The sequence below is a fragment of the Maylandia zebra genome, linkage group LG5 (genome assembly GCF_041146795.1).
Source record: "Maylandia zebra isolate NMK-2024a linkage group LG5, Mzebra_GT3a, whole genome shotgun sequence".
NCBI classification, from domain to species: Eukaryota; Metazoa; Chordata; class Actinopteri; order Cichliformes; family Cichlidae; genus Maylandia; species Maylandia zebra.
This window is the reverse complement of record NC_135171.1, coordinates 37,081,968-37,102,782: the sequence shown is the minus strand read 5'-3', so window position 1 is coordinate 37,102,782 and position 20,815 is coordinate 37,081,968. Positions and strand designations below refer to the sequence as shown.

The 20,815-nt window shown below is 39.1% G+C and overlaps 2 protein-coding genes across 6 annotated transcripts in view; one reads left to right on the top strand and one right to left on the bottom strand.

Annotated features, from left to right (window-relative positions):
* cbfa2t2 (CBFA2/RUNX1 partner transcriptional co-repressor 2) overlaps positions 1-4,610 on the top strand; it is a 35,931-nt gene extending 31,321 nt beyond the window's left edge. For 4 of the 5 annotated variants that reach the window (XM_004547644.3, XM_004547645.5, XM_004547647.5 and 1 more), the window contains exons 8-11: positions 141-333; positions 1,707-1,775; positions 1,936-2,126; positions 2,718-4,610. In XM_004547644.3, the coding sequence (XP_004547701.1) occupies positions 141-333; positions 1,707-1,775; positions 1,936-2,126; positions 2,718-3,059 (795 nt within the window). In that variant the 3' untranslated portion in view covers positions 3,060-4,610. The remainder of the gene's footprint in view (positions 1-140; positions 334-1,706; positions 1,776-1,935; positions 2,127-2,717) is intronic. The other variant, XM_076884304.1, reaches the window with a different exon arrangement.
* Positions 4,611-12,085: 7,475 nt separating this feature from the next.
* The window catches only part of necab3 (N-terminal EF-hand calcium binding protein 3), a 44,784-nt gene continuing 36,054 nt past the window's right edge, over positions 12,086-20,815 (bottom strand). Inside the window, exons 9-13 of the mRNA XM_004547643.4 lie at positions 20,211-20,264; positions 18,150-18,262; positions 17,699-17,776; positions 17,054-17,145; positions 12,086-13,018 (exon numbers count right to left, since the gene is read on the bottom strand). Of these exons, the coding sequence (XP_004547700.1) occupies positions 12,990-13,018; positions 17,054-17,145; positions 17,699-17,776; positions 18,150-18,262; positions 20,211-20,264 (366 nt within the window). The 3' untranslated portion in view covers positions 12,086-12,989. The remainder of the gene's footprint in view (positions 13,019-17,053; positions 17,146-17,698; positions 17,777-18,149; positions 18,263-20,210; positions 20,265-20,815) is intronic.

Here is a 20,815-nt window from a genome sequence, read left to right as displayed (position 1 = left end):
TTCTTGATTTGATGATATAAGTACTTTTTGAAACTTCAGACATAGCTATTAAATAGTTGCTTAATGATGTAAGATTTAAATAATTCCTCAAGTAGCTAAAAGCGATCTCAATTAATAAAATTTTGTTTGTCGTCATCAAGGTGTTGAACTGTATTGTGGACATGGTAGAAAAGACACGGCGGTCAGTGAGCGTTCTCAGACGATGCCAGGAGTCAGATCGTGAGGAGCTTAACTACTGGAGACGACGTTCGAGCGAGCAGGAAGACCCGCGCAAAGGAGGACCGGCATCTGCTCCATTCTCCAAGACGCACAGCCCTCACTCTTCTGAGTCAGGTGGGCACCGCTGTTTTTTGGGGTTTCGCTTTTGTCAGGGACCAATAACTTTTCATTGTTTACGCTTGCTGCTTTACTACAGTAAATGTTTCATGATTTTCAGAAAGAAGCCAAATTTATATAATGCGTGATGTTGCACATGCTCTAAACTTCATATTTAACCTGCTAGTAACATGTAACATGCAGAAGCCCAGTTTTTTGGGGGGTTAATTAATTAATTATCCCTTAACATCTACTATGTTTTGGGTGTTGGAAACTGCTTTAAGGATTAACAGTTCAATTCGGGTTAAAAGACTGATGTTTCCATTTCCTTTTAAAAGTGTTATTTATTGTGAGATCAGTTCATTAAATGAACTTTAGAATGGGTAAGCAAATGTCTTTTCTAAAGAAATATAACCATGGGTTGTTCACTCTGGGATAATGATGCTAGATAAACTACAAGCATTGTGAATAATAGCACATAATGATCTGGACATTCTGAGATTAATTTAGGCGATGCAAATGTCCAGTCATTTCTGTTTCATAGTCATTACATCATCTAGTGGTCATTAATAGAACTGCGCCGAAGTCACACGTCAGCGTGTTAGTGAGTCCATCCACAGTTAGTCCCTCAGTCTGCTGTGTACTGGCAGTGTTCTTTCTGCGTGCCAGCCTTGCCATCCCCCTGCTGCTCCATAGTCACAGACAGGTGCCAGGATTGGCCTCCGCCATATCGGCCACAGAAGGGCCGTCCTGCCGTCCTGCAGGCACAGAGACCCAGAGCTAGCTGACTCGCCAGAGCACCATCTGGGCTCCCAGTCGGAAAGCCTGCCTGCTTGCCTAGGCTTGGTCTGCTATAGTGGGGGTGTATAAAGGCTTGGTGAAAGAGAAGGGATGTAAATGAAGGCAAAAAGAGAAAGAGGTGGCGAGATCAGTTGTGAGTGATGGAGAAAGAAGCGGAAAAAGGAGATAAGAAAGGCAACAGTATTAGAGAGGCAGAGCCCAGTAGTGAGTTAGGAATGAATTACGATTCAGGGAGACAGATTTGAGGGAAGAAACAGAGTATTGACACAGCTTGATGGTCTGCATTTCTCTCCAAGCCAAACACATTCCTTTCTGAAGCTGTCAGATCGCAGATCCGTCCAGGACTCTGATAACTAACAATAACATTGGTTGTGTGGCCTAGATATTCGGAATTGTTTGCACCAGTGACAGAATAAATGTCAAGATGACAAAGAAACTATTACTGTCTGTCTATCAGGCCTTTTCTTTTATATGCCCCCATCACCTTCAAGGAGTGTCAGCCCCAGTATAAATAAATGAAAATAAATAAATAAATGAAGTTTCAAAGCCCCGGCAGGTGCTAATTGCTTCCGTTTCTGCCTCCCCTGCAGACTCTCAGCGTGATTTTGCTCCACGGCCAGGCTCAGCATATGTTACAGATGAAATCTGGAGAAAAGCTGGTAAGAACATGAAACAAAATTAGTATAAAGACTCAACCAGTTGTTGCATTTACAAAGTAATATTTTGACACACTTAGCAGATTGCTGTGTGCTTTACTTATGCAAGTGTGCAGAGTAAAAACAAGGTGAGCCCCACCTAAATCTCTTGTCTTCTCTATAGAAGAAGCGGTGAATGAAGTTAAGCGTCAGGCCATGGAAGAGGTTCAGAAAGCTGTAGCAGAGGCTGAGCAGAAAGCATTTGAGATGATTGCTGCTGAGAGGGCCAAGATGGAAAAGACTGTGGCTGAGGCCAAGCGGAAGGCTCAAGAAGATGCCATCATGGTCATTAATGAACAAGAGGACTCCAGTGAGGTGAGCAAGAACTGCAGAGAAACTACAGCAACAAGATGTGTGTGTGTGTATATATGTGTGTGTACATATATGTGTGTTTTATCTGTATGTATGTATGCATGCATGCATGCATGCATGCATGCATGCACTTAAACTTCCAAGTATGCATAATTTAGAGTTACAGTCTTTTGGGCATTTTTAATAGCAATTACAGATTAATAGTGTAATAAAGCAATAACAGTGGTGCAAATGACTAGATTAAAGTGGAAAAAGGCACTGTGTTTATCGTGATGATTCCACACATAGATTTTTCTGAACATGTTGAAGGGCCTCACATGATTTAGTAAAGAGTCCATATGGGACTCGGTGGGAGGGCAGAAAAATTACTCAAAATGAATGCTTTAGTTGCTGAATCTGCTGAGACAGCTGTATGCATACAAGTTCACAATGATTACTCCAATTCATTGCTGCGTTTGCTTCTGCTGCCCCCAAATGGTCCAACAAATTACTGTAGTTTTGTTTTGTAAGGGGTTTATTTAAAAATGAAAGAATACAAATGCAGTTTGTACAAGTGAGAGATAGAAATGAACTATATCTTTCCTCTCTCATTAGTGTTGCTGGAACTGTGGTCGCAAAGCTAGCGAGACGTGCAGCGGCTGCAACGCCGCTCGCTACTGTGGGTCTTTCTGCCAGCACAAAGACTGGGAGAGGCATCACCTCATCTGCAGCCCAGGACTTCAGGCTCAACCCAAACCAGTACCTGCAAGCAGAGTGGCTGCCGTGGCTACAGCAGCACCGGCCGCCACCGTCGTGTCTCCTGTTGGTCTGGCTGGGGTCAAAGTTCCTGACAGTGTGCCTTCAGTCTGCAGTCCAGGTGGGGAGAAGGCTTCAGTCGCTTCGCGTTCATCCACTCCCTCCACCCCTGCCTCGGCCCCTGAGACGAACGGACACTAGGAGGCAAAGGACCTTGGCGGTGCATGTGTCACCTACCCTCTTCAAAAACCGGGAAGAACTGAAACAGCAGCATGAGGGAACTATTTGTGGGTTAAGTTAGGATAACAGATTTTTCAACATACTCTTTGGCAGATAAAAAAGGACAGATTATGGATGACTGTTTGAGTGATATGTCAACTGGGACTTTGGCTTTGGCAAAGAACAGAAGGACTCCTCTTGAATGCATTAATTGGATGAACAGATCTCCCTAGCAGATGGAAACGTGTTTCTCATCGTCCAAAAACCAAAATCTTGGATGTGTGAGGAGTGGAAAAAAACTGATTGATCTCCGTTTGTTCTCTGGTGGCAGCGTGGAAGTTATGAAAGGGAGGCATACGAGAACAAACACAGGAGATTAAAGAACAATGAGGTATAAAGATATTTCCCCCCATGTACCAATATCCTCACTTTGATGTGTATAAATCTAAGCTTGGGAGGAGGTGGTGGTAATTGTAAACAGTGTAATAGTACCAGCGCTAAAACATCTGTCTTCGTCCTGTAGGAAAAATCTGACCGTAGACCACGGAAGAGCCGTCTCCGCAGCTCCGGTGTATACATAAATATTTGCTCGCCAATCTTGTCAGATTATCATATGTGTGAATGTGTGTCAAAGAGTCGTGCTGTTGGTGAATATTGTAAAGCATATGATTATTTTTGTCAAAGCAATACTGAAATATTGTTCAGGTATTTCAAGACCTTTGCATCACCAAAGTCGCTAAAGAGAAAGTTATTGTAATTGCTTGTAACTGTGTTTGTGAAAAAGAGATAATGCTACACTAACGCCCACACGTCATATTTACTTTAAAAAAAAAGTTAAACTCTGGTCATTACTTTTTTTTTTTTTTGCCATTTCCAATCATTAGAAGGAACACAGGCAAAGTGATGGTGGTGGATCCAGTAAGCACAGAAACATTCAGTTTGGGCGTTTCTCTGGCTGCAATTTCACTTTGGCACTTGTTCATATCACCAGCTGTGTATGGCAGGTCAGATGTTGCTCAGAACACCTCCACCACTGTAATATTTGCATCAGGGGACAGGAGTGGTATGCTTTCCAGCACCGTTTCCAACAAATACAGGTATTAAGCTATGAAAACGAAATCCGTTTCACTTCAGCTGAAATTTTCACTGATGCTGACAACGCCGTGGTGAAGGTGCAGAGCGCTGACTCTGTCCCACAGAGAATCTCAGGAGCTTAACTGTATTTGTATGTACAGACCGTTCTTGTTCTTTTGTAACAATGAAACCTTGTATAACTTGACGGTTAGGTGAAAGTCAGATGTTTAGTGTGGAAATTTGATTTATGGTACTCTGCTGTTACAACTGAAACTTGCTTGTTTCCATGTGTTGTAAGATGACTTTGTAAAGAATATTATGAGAGAATGCCTTTATTTTGTGAGCCACAATTTTTCCTCTTCATTCTTTGAACATGTTTTTTTTGTTATGAGACATAACTTCATATGGAAATCATATCTTGACATGAAGTATGAAATAAAGAAGTAGAGTTACTTCAAAGCGTTTCCCTGATGTTTTTTGTGCTCATTTTTAAAAATATGCAAAAAAAAAGGTCTTCCTGGTAATATGCGATAAAGTAAAATGTGTCTATTAATAGAGGTGTCATATATACTCGGTTGACACTGAATTAAGAAATTCTCCTTTTTTCACATAATCACAATCAGCTGCAAATGTTAATGTATGATATTAGAGAGTAGTAGTGAATAAAACGGCTCCTATGTATAAAATATGACTACATAAGTTATTTGGTCATGATATAAGGTATTTTTCTACAATTAGTCAAATAATAGATAATAATAGCAGTAATGAAAGTGCTAAACTGGAGTTCTGAGGTTCTTTCAAAAAGCTGCATGGCAGTGAATTTTATATCCTCTTTGTCTCTTTATTGAATCATTCAGTGAGTCCAGTTTAAAAATGCAAGACACATCTTTGAAGTCTGAAGGTACAAAGTAATGAAGTAAGCTCTTGGTGAGAACGGACTACTCTAAAGTGGGTTGAGTTAAAGTTCTGCCATGTATTATGTATAATGTTTTCCACCTTTGAATTCGATTAATATTCTAGTGATTTTACTGAAGAACAAATGTAGAAAAAAAAGTGATCACGGGAGATTGTGATTCAACGATTTTGTCATTGTCACGTTTAAAGAAATGCTACTCTAAAAAAAAAAAGGAAAACTGAGATTGATGCAATAACACACATTACCACAAGGTGGCAGTGTAATCCCTATGTTGATAGTGAAGCCTCTTGATTTCGGTTTAGAAGATTCGGTATGTGGATGAGTCCATTGCAGAATTGTAGTTGTTACAAAAGTATCAAAAAAACTACTAAAAACATGCAAAATATTGTTCGATATATTGCATATTACTAGGAAATAATATTTAAGGCCTAGAAGACAAAATGTCAGTTGGTCACTGCTCTCTCATCTTGTAACTAAACTCACTATTTGCAAAGCAGCTAATAAGCAGAGTAGCTGCAAGGAACACTGAAAAGTAAACTAAAAAAGTATACTTTTACATTATATAAATCATATATTTCAAATCTAAAGCAATCGCTTGACTGATGCTATGATCCTTATTGTCAAAGTAGCTGCAAGAACTAAATTATAGGCACATGTTACGAACTTGTATGTCCATGTGTTTGTTTGTGCAGGTGTTGTGTTTTTTCTATGTTAATTTAGCTGTGCCAGGGCCCTGTTCCGATTGGTGCGTGGATATACTGCCCCGGCGTGATTGGATCCAGCTGGAGGACCCGCCCATTAAAAGGAGGCTGGAGTGCTACAGCGGTAGAGGTCCTCGCGTTTCTCCTCATCACCCAGCAGTAGTCCTGTGGTAGCCGCTGGCTGCAGTATACGCTTGAAAGTTGTGGAAGTGGAGTGGGTAGGGGTGAGCTGCCGTTTCTTTTGATCACCCGTTTTCTCCTGTTTTGAGTTAGTTAAGGAGGTCAGACTCTGTCTTTATTTTTGACTTTGTTTTGGTAAGGTCAGGGGTGCGGGATTTGTGTAGGTTTGTTTTGTTTATTGTTTTGGCCTTGGCTCACCCTGAAGTGTTGACACTCCCGTTTTGGTTCTCTTTATTCACATTGTAAATAAATCACCTCACATCTAACGGATTTGTTTCGTGTGACTGCTTGGGTCTTGGGGGGGAAGCGAGTGCCTCGCTCATGTTATGGCCTGGCCCTAGACGGGTCGTAACACACAATATAGACAGTCTTCTTAACTGCTGACCTTCCACTAAGCAGGGATTTCTGTTCGTTTGCCTTGTCCTACTGACTTTAAGTATTAGTAGTAATAGTATGATTATAAAGAGATTTTGTTGCTCATTAGTTGAAAGGAAAATTAAACATTACCTCATCTCTACATGTAACAGGATGCTCAGTATATTAATTCCCAGTATAACTGGGAATCAATAAAGACGTTTATGTGTACTGTGTAGGAGCACTCCCTATTTAGACATGAAACTGTTTCTGCTGCTTCTGTAAATACTATTCTTTTGTTCTGTTTTGCATATCCAATGTTATTTTTGGACTAATTTTCCATGAGTTTCTAGCTCTTGCACTACAAGTATGCTAGAAGAAAAAGTAGAATCAGCAAGCAATCACAGTAGTGATAGTGTCAGACTGTTTGTGTACATGTGCCAGTCTTTGTTGTGGATAGAGGGGCATCTCTGTGTGTGGTTAGCTTGCTTCTTGGCTCTCTCACCACACTGTTGTAGTGCTTGTGGGGAGATACTGGCTTAATTATGTGTCTGGTTTCTGTCCCAACTTTTTGCCTGAGGCATATTAATAGAAGTCACTTAGGATTCATCATCTTTTTCAGAACTTTCCTTAGAGACAACTCACATTCCCTCCATCATAGTCTGTCTGCCCTTTGATAAAATTTGCTAATGGTTTTTGACAGCACGCTATTATCAACACTTAGTATTGTTCAAGGTCAGCAGTGCTTTACAGTAATCTACTCGGAAACCCGTTTTTGTACTTTGCTAGTGCTGTGCTTGACCTGCATCAGCCGCTGCATGAAATTTAGCTTCATATCCTAATCTATGTAAATCTAACTGCATGGGCTAATAAATTCCACTCATAGCAGAACCCAAGTGAGTATGAGTCTTTAAGTCAACGAGGACAAGTGACTCAGTATTTCAGAGGCAAGATGCCCTCTGAACACGTTACCTCCCACACAATCAAGTCTCCAGCTCGAAAGAAATGGAGATACTGAGGCATGAAATGGGACAACAGCTGCTGCATTTTCAACTTTGTCCCCAAGCCTAGGTATTTCTGAGCAGGTTACAGCTCAAGACGGCAGACATACACAACAAATGTACAATGATTGATGTATAAATCTGTGAAGACAATATTTTTATTTTTATGTAGAGCTTTTGCTTGTCTGTTTATTTTTATTTATTTATTTATTTATTTATTTATTTATTTGGGGGGGGGGGGGGGGGTTGGGTTCCTTGTTAGAGATCAGGTTTCTAAGAGAAGAAACATTGGCAGACAATATTTAAAATTTCTGACAGTCGTACCTTTATTATTTTGCGTTGACATTGTTTAAACTTTTCTGCTATCCACCATAAACCAGAAGGGAAAAATACAGAGAGGTGGCACAGGATTTGACTTTAGGTGCCTTTTGAGTGTTGCCTTCAGCAAAAGAACGTAACATAGGTGGGGAGGGGGGACTGAAAAGAGAACAATGAAACGGGACAACAGATGTCGTTTGGTCACCTTAGCCCTAGCCCTTGGCTTTTTGAAGTGATGAGCTGTGTTTGCACACATCAGAGCCAAGGGCACCTGCCTGAAAGAGCATAAAAAGACCCTTTTTTCTATGCTGCTCTGAAGGAGATGAGCACAGAGAGGCGGCGGCAGCATTCTTCGGATTCAAAATAACAGTACAAGGTTTTAAATTTCACTTTGGCTATTCATTGGTGTCCCTTTCAACACAAAGAGAAACATGTTTCACAACCTGGAATTTAATTAAAGGAAACTAGTACTTTAGTAAAGAAATGACAGAGTACATAAATATGTTAGAGCTCACTGTCCATCTTTTTGTTTATTAAAACCATTGCAGTGAGTAATATTTCAAACCAGAAATATATATAAACTAAAACCTATTAAAATGAAAGAAGCACTCCCGAGCTCATGTTATTTCTGTATCATGCTGGCATATGTAGTGTGACTGCAAGGAGAAATCCCCTGATGCTCAAGGGTTGTATTCTGAATGAATAACACATACCCCTGTGGATTCTTTATATACATTGCTCATCCACTGCGTCTGCTTGCACAGAATCCCAATTGTCTGTAAAAATGGCATAGACAATCCCTGCTGTACCTCAAAAATAGACAATAAATAAGGTGACCTACCTTATTTATTGTCTATTTTTGCATCCACTGTCTGTGCAGTGAAGAATCAGCAGAACTCATTTCTCTTGTGCTGCAGGAGTTAAAGAGGAGCTGGATATATTCTGTTGAAGACTGCAGAAGAAATGCGGATACTATCTTTAATAAACCTCAAAAAATGCACAAATCAAACCTCTTGCATATAGTGATCAGTTTGGCCAATTCAGTGTATTGACTTTTATTAATAAGTTAATTATTTCTACATCTAATATTTGCCATGGGTCTTCAATTAAACTAACACAGAATATCCAGGGGCTAAGGGGGACCTTTTCAGTCATGTTAAAGAAGAAAAACCCAGAAACCATCACTGCCTTCATCATCTGGATAGGGAACTTCCCAGACTGGAATTCCAGAATGACAGAGATGTTGCTGAATCTATTATACCTGAAATAGCTGGGTCATGCCCTGGTCATGTCACACATGAAAAGGAGAGCTATTGAAGTTACGTTCCAAGCTCTAATCTGAGCAGCTATGACCCTTGTAGGAGTGAGGAAAACTCCACCCAGCTGACTACCCAGTACTCAGCTGGAATATCCTTTCATCAAAGGTTACTCCTGAAACAGGCAGGAAGGTGCTGTTTGCATAGCACAAGGCAAATTGGTAGCTGTCTTTTGTGTCCAGTTAGCTTTAGTTGTTTTTGGTCATTTCTGGTCTTTGTACTGTGAGAGCTTGGTTTGTATTGCCAGCAGTAAGTCAAACTGGGCAGAGGAGGATGCATTTTGTCACAACTTCTCTTCATAATATTTATGGATAGAATTTCTATGTGCTGTCACTGGGTAGAGGAAGGAGGCTTTGGTGGTTTCATCTCGGCTTTTTGGAGATCATGCAGTTAGCTTCATCAATTCATGACCTTCAGCTTGTACTGGGATGTTTTGCAGCTGAGTGTGTGGTTTTTGTCGCAGATGAGAATAAGCTCCTCCAAGTCCAAGATAATAGTTCTCAACTGGAAAAGGGTGGAGTGCCCAGTCCAGGTAAAGGATGAATTGCTGCCCAAAGTGGAAGAGTTTAAATATTTCCTTGTTCATGAATAAGGAGAGAGTCGAACAGGAGATTGACAGATGGGTGCTGTTTGCAGTAATGTGAACACTGTAATGGTCTGCTGTGTTGACCAAAGAGCTGAAACTGAAGCTGTCGATTTATATGTCAATCTGCATTCTGACTTTCAGTGATGGTCACAAGTTCTGGCCAGTGGCCGAGAACATAAGACTACTGATACAAGCAGTAAATGAGCTTCCTCTGGGTTATCGCTCAGCCATGAGGTGAGGAGCCAGAGTGAGGTGGTTTGGGTATGTGACCGGGATGCCTCCTGAGAGCTTGTCTTGTGTCTTGTCCTAGAAAGAGGTGGTGAAAAAGCCCCAGAGCAGACCCACAACATGCTAGGAAGATCTGTGTGTGTGTGTGTGTCACTCTCTCGCTATCTTTGTGAGGACCGAAATCTGCATTCTACTATACTTGTGAGAACCAACAGTCACTTGTGAGGACACACACACCGGTCCTCACAAGTTTGAAGGCCTTTTTGAGGCTCAAAATGCGGTTTTAGTGTCAGGGTTACAATTAGGTTATGGTTAGGGTAAGGGTTAGGGTTAGGCGTTAATTTTTAATGGTTAGGGTTAGGGTAAGGGGCTAGGGAAACCATTATGTCAATGAAGGTCCTCACTAAGATAGCTGAACGGGGTTGTGTGTGTGTGTGTGTTTATTTCAATTATTTTTTACCAGTATAAAAATTACCCTGACTAGTTTCATCATATAAATACAACACAGAAAAAAGTTTACTTGAAATTACTGAGAACTGAGTGATACCAGAATCAAAGAATGTTAAATAAGCTGATAGGCCAGCAGTCCATGAATATAAAATACGTTGGTACCACTTCAGTCATTCCAATTACTCTTTGCCCATGCTATATCATTTTCTTAACACCTGAAGAAAAGATACAGCACAGCATTTTATAACAGTTCTATTAAAGATGCATACAGAGGCTGCAGTTTTTGTGGGAGAATTTAAAACAAGGAAAAAATAATATTTGCAGATTATCTTTCACTATATGTAAAAAAACGTGTATTTTGTTTGGGCTGACACTGGGAAGATGGAAATGTTTCACTTCAAACATCAACTTGCTTTGTTTTCTGTCATAACAGCAATTTTTAAAAACACACCCTTCGCTTGCTAGTTGCTACCATAATAACAGTGGATGTAGTGGTGACACTCACCCCTCAGCATTTTGAAAAGCTGAAGTGGAATAGGGGGTGGGGGTGCATATCCTCTGAGCCTACATATTCATTCTGCCTTAACAGCAGACAGCCTGCCTGAGAGGAGGCTTGGGATGAGATAGGGCTTCAGTTTGCCAGCATCAGTCTTGCAATCAAATATTACAGCCCAGCAATCAATGCATGGAACCTTTGAACACATTTGTGTTCACTTACAAGTATGGCACAAACATTTTCCACAGTTACACATTTGTGTTGTAAAAAGACACTGGCTGAAAGGAAGGTTCTGGACTTTGATTTTGATTTAGAGCTTATAATAATCTAATTACAAAGGAAAAGGAAGCATACACACTACATTTCTTTTAAACTTTCTGTGTGTTCTGTGTAGATTTAAAATACTTTGACCATTTTTCACATGTAAAAGTGCATTGCTGTTCACACCTTGATTAAACACAGTGTGATGCAAGCTGTGATGAAGTTACAACCACATGTAGTTGGAAACCACTGGAGTGAATTTTGTAGCTTAGACGTTTCACGTTTGGATGAACCGGGTCGGGCAAGTTTAAATTTCAAGTTCTGCCCTTATTTCAAATCACTGCGGGAAGTTCACGGTTCAGGGAACACTGATAGTAAAATTATTGCCAGAGGTAGAGGGAGAAGTTTGGATGCTCCCTATTTGTAAGCCTCACAATTTGCCCCTCTTCTTGTCAGATTACCATATGGGTTATTTGAATTCACCCCAGTTATGTTCAGACATATCCCTATCTGTTGTCTGCAATCAATTCAGACACAGACACAATCACAGAGAATTTCTTAGCCAATTAAGCCACTGACCTTTTCTTTAGAGTAAGCAAAGTTTTGTGTGTTCAATAAGTTTGCTAACATGTCAGCGTGTGTTGTGTTCTTGTCATCTTGCTGGCTGCTATAAGCTGGTGAACCTAAAATACCACATCATCAGAAATCAATGTCATGAAAGTTCATGTAGTCATTTTTCACTCATTTTTTCCACTCTTTCAGCCAACATCAACTCCTGATGGATATATATACATACTGCTCTTTAGCTTGTTCAATATATTCCCTATAGGCTTCTTTCCACTGTTAAGCCAGTTTAAAGACCTTTCATATTGTTTTTGCTTATTTATTTTTGGTCTGGCACTTACATTTCCCCCCCCTCTTTCCTCTGCAGATCTATGATCCAGCCATTTGAGAATTAATGAAAAAAAGCAGTTGTTATCTTTCATTTTTATTAAAGTTGCTTTTCAGTCATTTAGCTGTGTACATTGCCAAACCAAAGCACAACATAAATATGAATATATGTAATTTCTATATGTACAGATGGTATAAACTCCACCATCATCAAAATAAATACATGATGCATTAAATACATTTTTTTCTTTTATAACTTAGTGATACAATGAAATCTTCTCACAAAGTATTATTTATTTTAAATATGCATGTTTTAAGATATTTTTACATTTGAGACTGATAATGTGTCTCAGACTGAAGAGATGCACTGCAACTAATAGCAGACCACTAGTACACTGTATCTAGCAATAGAGAAATGTCAGGGCAGGTGTGGTCATTTTAATAGCATTTTTGGCATTCTGTGCACATAATAGTAGGATAGCAAAATGAAAAAAAAAATACACTGCTACACTATAACACAGCATGTACAGCCAGGATGCGGCCACATCAACATGCATGTTTAGGCTACAGTAACCTTTCATCTCCTCATCCTCTCCGCTTTTTCATCCTTATCAATTGTACTCAACAGTAAACAACTCATCAAAATACACAAAACCCTACTGGTACTGTAATCTCATTCCAATTTGCGTGTGCTCTAGTAGCCTACATTAGTGTCTTTTTGGTTTCCATCCATTGGCATAATATCAGACAAACACTGCAAAAAAAGGGAGGCCATACCACAATTGAGACAAGGGGGAGAAAATTCATAGAACGGGTTTTGCGTTGCAGAGAATCAGTTACTTTCAGGTCAATAGTAGCTAGTGTGTGCAACTATCCCTTTTCATAAAGCGGCACAATAATGAGCAGTCCAAGACAGGAACATGAAAAGATGCTGCTGGAGAATGCTGGATGACGCCACTGTCTCAGTCTCCTGTTGATTTCAAACACGTGGATGTCTTTTGAAATGTTCTGTATGTGTGTGTGTGTGTTTGTGTGTTTGTATGCGTGCAAGAGTACATGTGGGTGGGTGGGTTGATGCGCCAGCGTGCCTTTGTCCGTGTGACAGTGTAGGCAGTAGATGTGACATTCTGGATTTAGTTGCTAGTTGTTAGTCATAATCCACCAGGAAGCTGGAGAAACACACATAAATCGAGAAAGTTTGGCCAACTCACACCAAAATGATATACAATGAAAGGTCAACAGTGTTCAACAATCAAACAGTCTACTCCAATTTTTGTGTGTGCGCAAAGGCTGTGTTGCTGTTTCAAACTGTCCACTGATTTTATGTTTCACCTGGTGAGCTTTTAAGTCTATAACTACTTAAGATGTAAATAGATACCTAGTTGTAAATCAATAAAGTCTGGCTTTCAGACAACTGACCAAAGAAAAAGAAGAAGAAAGAAAAGTGCAGAGAAAAAAAAACAGCTTTTAGGGTCAGCAGATTGTTTTGTTTTATATATTTTTAACTTTATTGATTCCTAGGTCGATCCCTTCCTCCTCTTCTTACATTTTATAAACTATCCTCTCTCTTCCTCTTATCATTGCCATCTGCCCTCACAAGAATCCCCCAGCAACCAACACCTTAGAAGCAGCTAACAGCTACTTGAATAAAAATACTTTTCTTAACCCAAACGCACCTCTTCGCATAGAGTTACATATGAAACAATTTCTTTTTCTCAAAAGTAATGAAACAACAGTAAAGAAAAGTTAAGTAAAAGAGTTTAATAAAGTGCAGTTATACACGTATTAAATACAATCTTATTGCTAACGTGTGAAGACACATTTCCCAATGGCCTCTTACTTCTCTTCATCTGAACCATTTTCAGTGTAAAGGATTTTACCTGTTTCCAAACCTCTGCTCTAGCCTCAAGGCATAACACAGTATTTGTACTGTCACCTCAAAGCAGGAAGGCCCTGGGTTCAAATTCACCAGCTACGGGGAGCTTAAGCCCCCTGTGATGCTTACCCACCAGGTTGCCCTAACAACCTGTAGATGTGTACTCTACCTCCTTCCCCATGACAACTGACTCAGGGGCCACAACAGTTTCTTTACGGTTGTGAACCTTAAATTCGAACCCATGCTTCCGAGCAGTGTCATTTTAAAACTGGTCTTGAGCTACAGTTCTTCAGGCTCTCTGAAGGTCGTTGAAAGTTTTTCTTTGGACATTGGCTGCTTTTTTCACTCATTTTCAGTCCAGTTCTTTTACCATTTACAGAGGAGTGTTTTTTTTCTTAACACTAACCTAAAAATCATCACACAGTTTGAGAGGCATAAAATAATACTTTTGCACCAATAGGAGATTCCCAACGAGCTTTAGCCAAAAAGCTGGCATATCTCAACATGGTGTGCAGAAGAAAAAGTGGCAGGCCTAAAAAAAAAGAGAAAATATCTACAGCAGATGAACAGTTACTGAACATCATGTCCTTAAGAAATTTTTTAACATGACAGTGATCATAAACTTACTGACAATCCAATTAAATAATACCTGAAAAACACACAATGGAACGCTAGGACTCATTGACAGACCTCCCCAGAGCCTGGACCTCAACATTATTGAAGCAGCGTGAAATCATCTTGACAGAGAGCAGAACAAAAGGCAGCCCACATGCAAAAAAGAGCTTTGAATGTCCTTCTAGAAGTCTGGCGAACTGTTCCTGAAGACTACTTTAAGACATTGCCAGAAAGCTTACCTAAGAGAGTTCACACACTTTATACCAAATACTGACTTTTAAGCTTGTTAGAATCACTCTGTTTTTCCCTCATGTTTGGTATTTCCATGTACATTTGCACATTTCAATAAACCGCTGAACCTACTTTTCTTTTTCCTAGAAAAATTCAAAGAAATGAGGGGTGGCTCAAGATATTTGATCAGTACCGTATGCCTATAATAGTCAGCAAGCTTACGTGACATACCAGTCAGAGATGTGGATGTAAACAACTGTGTACGGTAACCTAGTAACAAGCACAACCCATACATCCCACACAGTTAAATCAGCACTGCAATGGAGCTAAGAGGCAAAAATAAATATTAACAGCATTGGCTTGATGGCTTCTGAAGAATTTTTATTTGTTTCCTGTAGCTAGTTATTCAAATCTGAAGACGAGAGAAATGAGATGAGACCCACTGCAGCCTCTGCTGGACTTTTCCATGTGTTGAGGAGTCAGCGATGTGATGACGAACAAAGTAAATATGTGCGTCACACAGAAAATCGCTTTTCTAAATGTGTTCATAATTGACTTTTTAAAAAATATTTATGCATGTGTCTGAAAGAAAACAGGCGTATGATAATAATGGATTGCATTTATATAGCGCTTCACAATTCCACTATTTATTCACTCTCACACACTGGTGGAGGTAAGCTACAGTTGTAGCCACAGCTGTCCTGGGGCAGACTGACAGAAGTGAGGCTGCCATATCGTGCCATCGGCACTTCACCGGTAGCCGAAGTGTCTTGCCCAAAGACACAACACAGAGCTGGGGATCGAACCAGCAATCTTTCAGTTACAAGATGAGCTTCCCAGCCCCCTGAACCACGGTCACCCATATATATCTCGCACTTACCTTACCCTGATTTCTGTGACTTGCAAACATGTTATCTAGTGTTTGTATCTCCTTTAGGCTAGTTAGAGAAATCCATTATTTTCCATTATTCAATCCATTATTTTGCACTGTAAATGAATTATTGCCTGGAATTATGAATGTGCTCACATATGCATAGTTTGACACTTTAGTGCACCTTAACACATCTAAACCTAATGTATTAACTTAGTAAACACCTTTAGAGTGATTAACACAGTAACTAAACTTACTTTCAGCTAATGTTAAATGACCACAGTACTAGTTACAGGGATACCAGATACAGGGGTGAATAGTTATCTAGTATGTGCACCTCGAAAAAATATTTTTATTAGTTAGTATCGTCTGTTTGCGCACAACAGTAGCGCTAGCACAGTGAAAATCATAAATAAAATGTAGGTTCACTTCTGATAAACACAACACCAGTAGCAACTATTTGAGTTTTGAGGGAAAAGGCTCCATTACTCCAAACACTATTAAGCTCCAATCACACTGGCCTTTGAAATGGTTAATAAAAAAAATCACATATATGTTGCTATCTGCTGCTTATTTGTTGCCTTCTACATACACATAAATCCACATTAAACATCAATTAATATTAACTATTTAGATTCAGAGTCTAGCTATAACCTCCTTCACAAACATTGACATAGCTGCTGCAGGACAACAACTGAACTGCAAATTGACATAGAAGCTCAGCAACCTCGCTTTTATATATGAATATAACAAGAATACAACCAGTTGAGATGAGTCCCCAAGTGCAAAGAGACTCATCCTAGGTGTGTTGTTGGTGCAGACTAACACAGATTGCCTGCAGCGTGCACTCTGGAGGCAATTGTAAATTATTTCTAAGCCAATCTCTCTGAAAGTGATAGCAGTCTGTCCAAGCTGGCCTGCAGCTGTTTAAAGACTCCCATCAGGTCCTGCCTCCCTGAAAATTGTGTCCTAGTGATCAATGGTGTTGCACAATCAATGTCCAAGCAACCAGTTAGTCGCCACAATTACTTGTAATTGGTCGCTATATGCAAATAAATTCAGCGATACTAGGAGCACAATATATGATTTACATTTCTCATATCCAGGCAGGTTATTTTTCTAAAGAAATCACTAAAAAAAAGGGGAAATAGGGAAACTGTTTGAGTAACCTGGCCAAACAACTGCCATGAAATCATCAGAAGAATGACAGATCATAGAACCAGTGAGCAAATGGATATAAAGAAAAGCAAGAGCAGCTAGCACTCTCTCAGTTGGAAAAAGTCTAAAATGCATCTGCTTCGATGCCAAAAATGGACTTATGAGTCATAAATGGACATCATCATCAAGCAGCTCAAACATATCTTGATGTATGTAGACTATAAATATCTTCAGGGTATTTTTCTAGGTACAAGCACACATATAAATCAGATTTAAACTGACAGCATAAATATATGTGGCTTTCATACAAATATTTTCACAATTTTGGAGGTTTGGCCACATTTTTCATGCACTGATTGCACATTAAGCAGAGATTGCAGATTTTCTAGAATAGTATCATTTTAGTTTCACATACACTACAAATCCTGCTCTCCCAGTCACACATATACAAACCTGGGAGCAACATAGTGGATACTACTTCAGCATCCTCCAACATATCAATAATGCAGCGTTGGAAGTCTTTACTGCTGTTAGACTGAAGATAGCTGTGGACACAGACAACAACAGAACAAAACAGACCTGTGTGTCAATCAGCTGTTGATTTTGTTGAAATACATCGTAGCAGACTTGATATTATTTAAAATATAATTTTAAAAAAAAAATCTTGTACATCATGTACATATTAGCAGCAAATAAAACAACAGTTTATTGATTTTCTCTGCGACATCATGTTTTAAAGGTTTCAAAAACTGAATAAATATGAGCACGTACAAAGTTATATGTGCTCAGAAAAAAATCCCTTATTACCAAAAGTCTTTTGGATTTTTTTCTTGCAATGTTCCAACTGATAAATTAATATATTCATTGATATGTGTGCAGCACAGATACCCTTTAAAGCATTTAAGCTGCTTTCTTGTGTGTGTGTATGTTTTAGTGCGTCTGTGCGTCTGTGTTTGAGTATGCGAACTGAGAGCTCGGCCATCTGCTCATCTTCAGTGGTGGGGAACATTTCCATCAAAAAGTTAAGAGTGCCAAACCGTCTGCCAATATCTAACACACAAACGCACACGCATGCACACACAAACACACCATACTGACCTCATCCAGGAGAGGCGGTCTTGCCAGAACTCATGCATTATGTAACACGACTTTCCTGGGAGCTTCTGAACGGACACACTGACAGCAAGATCGAGAAGAAAAGTAGAGTGGGGCAAGAAGAGGATACAAAGTGAAACAGAGTTTGCACTCAGCAGGGATAAAGTACATGAAAACTTTGAATCTTTTGAGGGATGTCATTAAAATTAGGCAAGACAAAAGCACAACATCAAAACCAAGTTCCAAAGTGTTGTTTTAGTTATGTGAGCGATATAGTCACTTTTTGAACCAGTAAATCGTTATTACTTTAGATGTAATTTGTATTATGCTGCTCACAGTTATGGACCACGTATACTGGCAATTGCTCAGTACTCCAGGAGTTTTCACAGCAGCAGAGTCCCATGCTTTGATTCAAACATGCATTGCTTTTCCTGGAAACTAGCAAGACACTCACTGCAGGTTGTCAGAGTGAGCTGAGGTGGCGTCAATGTAGCTCTTTAGAACTTTCTGGAAATTGTCCAGATTGACATCAGTCACTGACATCTGCCTCTGAACCAGCAGGATATTCTGTTGGCAATAAGACATCAGACAGAGAAAGGGATAAAAAAAAGAGATTAAATGACCAAAGATCTCACTCTGTGTGTTTGTGCCCTTGTATGTCTGTCTTTGTGAGGATCTTTTTGAGATTTGCACGTTTAGGATGATGACATTTGTTTAAAGTGGTCAGCTCTTTGCTTAGGACTTAGCGTTGGGGTTCACAATAGATTGTTAGAGGAGACATTTATATTAGGTTAAGGGTAGGTTAGCATTTGGATATGGGGTTTAGGTTATGCAGTATGTGATACATTTGGTTACAAAAATTAAAAGTCAATGCAGGCATGAGGATAGATGGCATCAAGATGGATACTTTCAGAGCAAATATGTACTGATATCACCATCCATCACATCAGATGACAAATAAATTCAAATAGATAAGTGTTATTTCACTTAGCATTACTCTCACTTCAGTAGATTTGGTTGTGATTGTGAATGTTACCGAAATCCTGGTTTTAATGAAATTCATAGACATTTCACAATTTAAAATACCAGAAAGTGATTACAGAATACTGATACTAGAGCTGGGCTACAATACCTATGTTGCCATGACTCCTCAGTTTTGATTTTCTCAGTACTTTGCCACTTTCTTTATATACTGACGACAATAGCTGAAGGCTTTTTATTCTGAAAACATATCTCAAGTTTCTTAAATGCTTTCCATGGCAGTCTATCGACTTTCAATAAGAAAGGAGAAAAAAGGCAAAAAATCATTTTTGTTCCTTAGAGATTGATGTACCTGGGAACAATCCTGCAAATGGCAGCAAATCATTCTGGGCTTGAACTCAGGCCATGTTTACCATTTGGTCTGCCAGTGCACTGAATCAACATCCTCTCCACTTTTCTCTCCCAGCAATTTGAAGTTACAGTGAGTCCATCCTACAGCTCAATAAAATGTATGAATGTACACTGAGACATATCTTGATTTGAAATGTAATGTGCATCCAGTCAATGGAGTTTTTTTTGTCACTACCCGAGTCAGATGGAGGTGGATGGTATTGCCTATTATATAAGTTACAGTGCTCGTAATATTTAAAAGCGGATGACGCATACAGAATCCTTGTAAAGTAATTTCACTGTATTATTTTCTACCAAATGCGATTACTGCATTTTTTCATTGTTCCAGAGAGCAAAAAATGCTCTACATTGTCAGGTGAAAAATTATATTCAGCTCTAAGAGTTAACACACTAAAAAAAATCTGTTTTACAAAACATGGGTGACAAACTTTTGTGATTTAGGACTAATGACTAAGACTCTTTGAACTTGTTACAAGCAGAAGATCTAAACTCCAACACTAAAAGAAGTCAAAAAGGAGACAATCTGCCAATTATACATCTTACAACAGATGTTGTTCAGATGTTACCTTTTCAAATCAGACAATTTAGAAATGACTCTCTCTTATTCTTGATTCAATGAGAAAGTGTTGAGAAAACAAAGCATCACAACTTGCCTTTTAAAATTTTTTCCTGTATAACATTTTATCAAATACACAAAACAAAATACACGATTAATTTGAATGACTGGTAGCAATTATTGTAGTGTTATAAACTTGATGAGATGAGATAGAGAAAAAAAAAACAAGAACATGATCCAATTCTGTATATCCATGTATTGTGTTTATGTTGAGTAATGCACATATGAGAAAAAATATTTGCTATTCAACTAGAGCTGTTTTAATGAGCAAAGGTCAATCAAGATACTGTAAGTATAGACAGAGTCGTCCTGTAAAGCTGCAGTGGCTTCAGCCACAAAAATATCATATTTCAGAATTTGTGGCCATAAACAGTATGCAAACTGTTTTTTTTATTGTTTGTGTGTTTTTTTAGTGACAAAAACGTGAAACTTCACCTTGAAGTCCTGTGCCAGCCTATAAGAAGGTCACAAGAAAAATACAAAAATTCTGCTTCAGTGCTGACTTACAGACTTGTATGTACTGGCCAGTGTGTCCTCCTTAAGTGGCTCCAACTTGGGACTCTGAAAGAAGAAGGTAACAGTTAAGAGAAGAAGTTAATGTCTCTCAGTATCAAAGATCAGTTTAACTTAAAAAAAAAATCAGAGTGATACTTGAAACAAAGCTAAACTCCCATATTGCATTTACAATAAATTCCTAAAGGTTACTTTGGCATTTTTAATTATAAGGTTCATTATGACATCTATAAAGAGAAACTTCACAATTATAATTTACAACTGAGGAATGCAAGGAGGTCCTACTTCTCTGACATCATCACTAAAAACAGCCATAATGCTCGGGTCTTATTTTCTACAGTTGACAGGCTAACAAACCCTCCTGTGTCAGTGGCAGCTGAACTTCATTCGACCATGGCCTGCAATGACTTTGCCAAATTCTTCACTGAAAAAATCCAAAAAATTAGACAAGCAATTGGTACATCAACAGCAGATCCAGGATATGTACTGTGTCCACCAAAAAACTGTTTAAACACCATGAAACAGTTTCAACCTATTAACAGCAAAGACCTGGAGGACATCTTAGGTCAACTGAACTCCTCCTCCTGCTGTTTAGATGT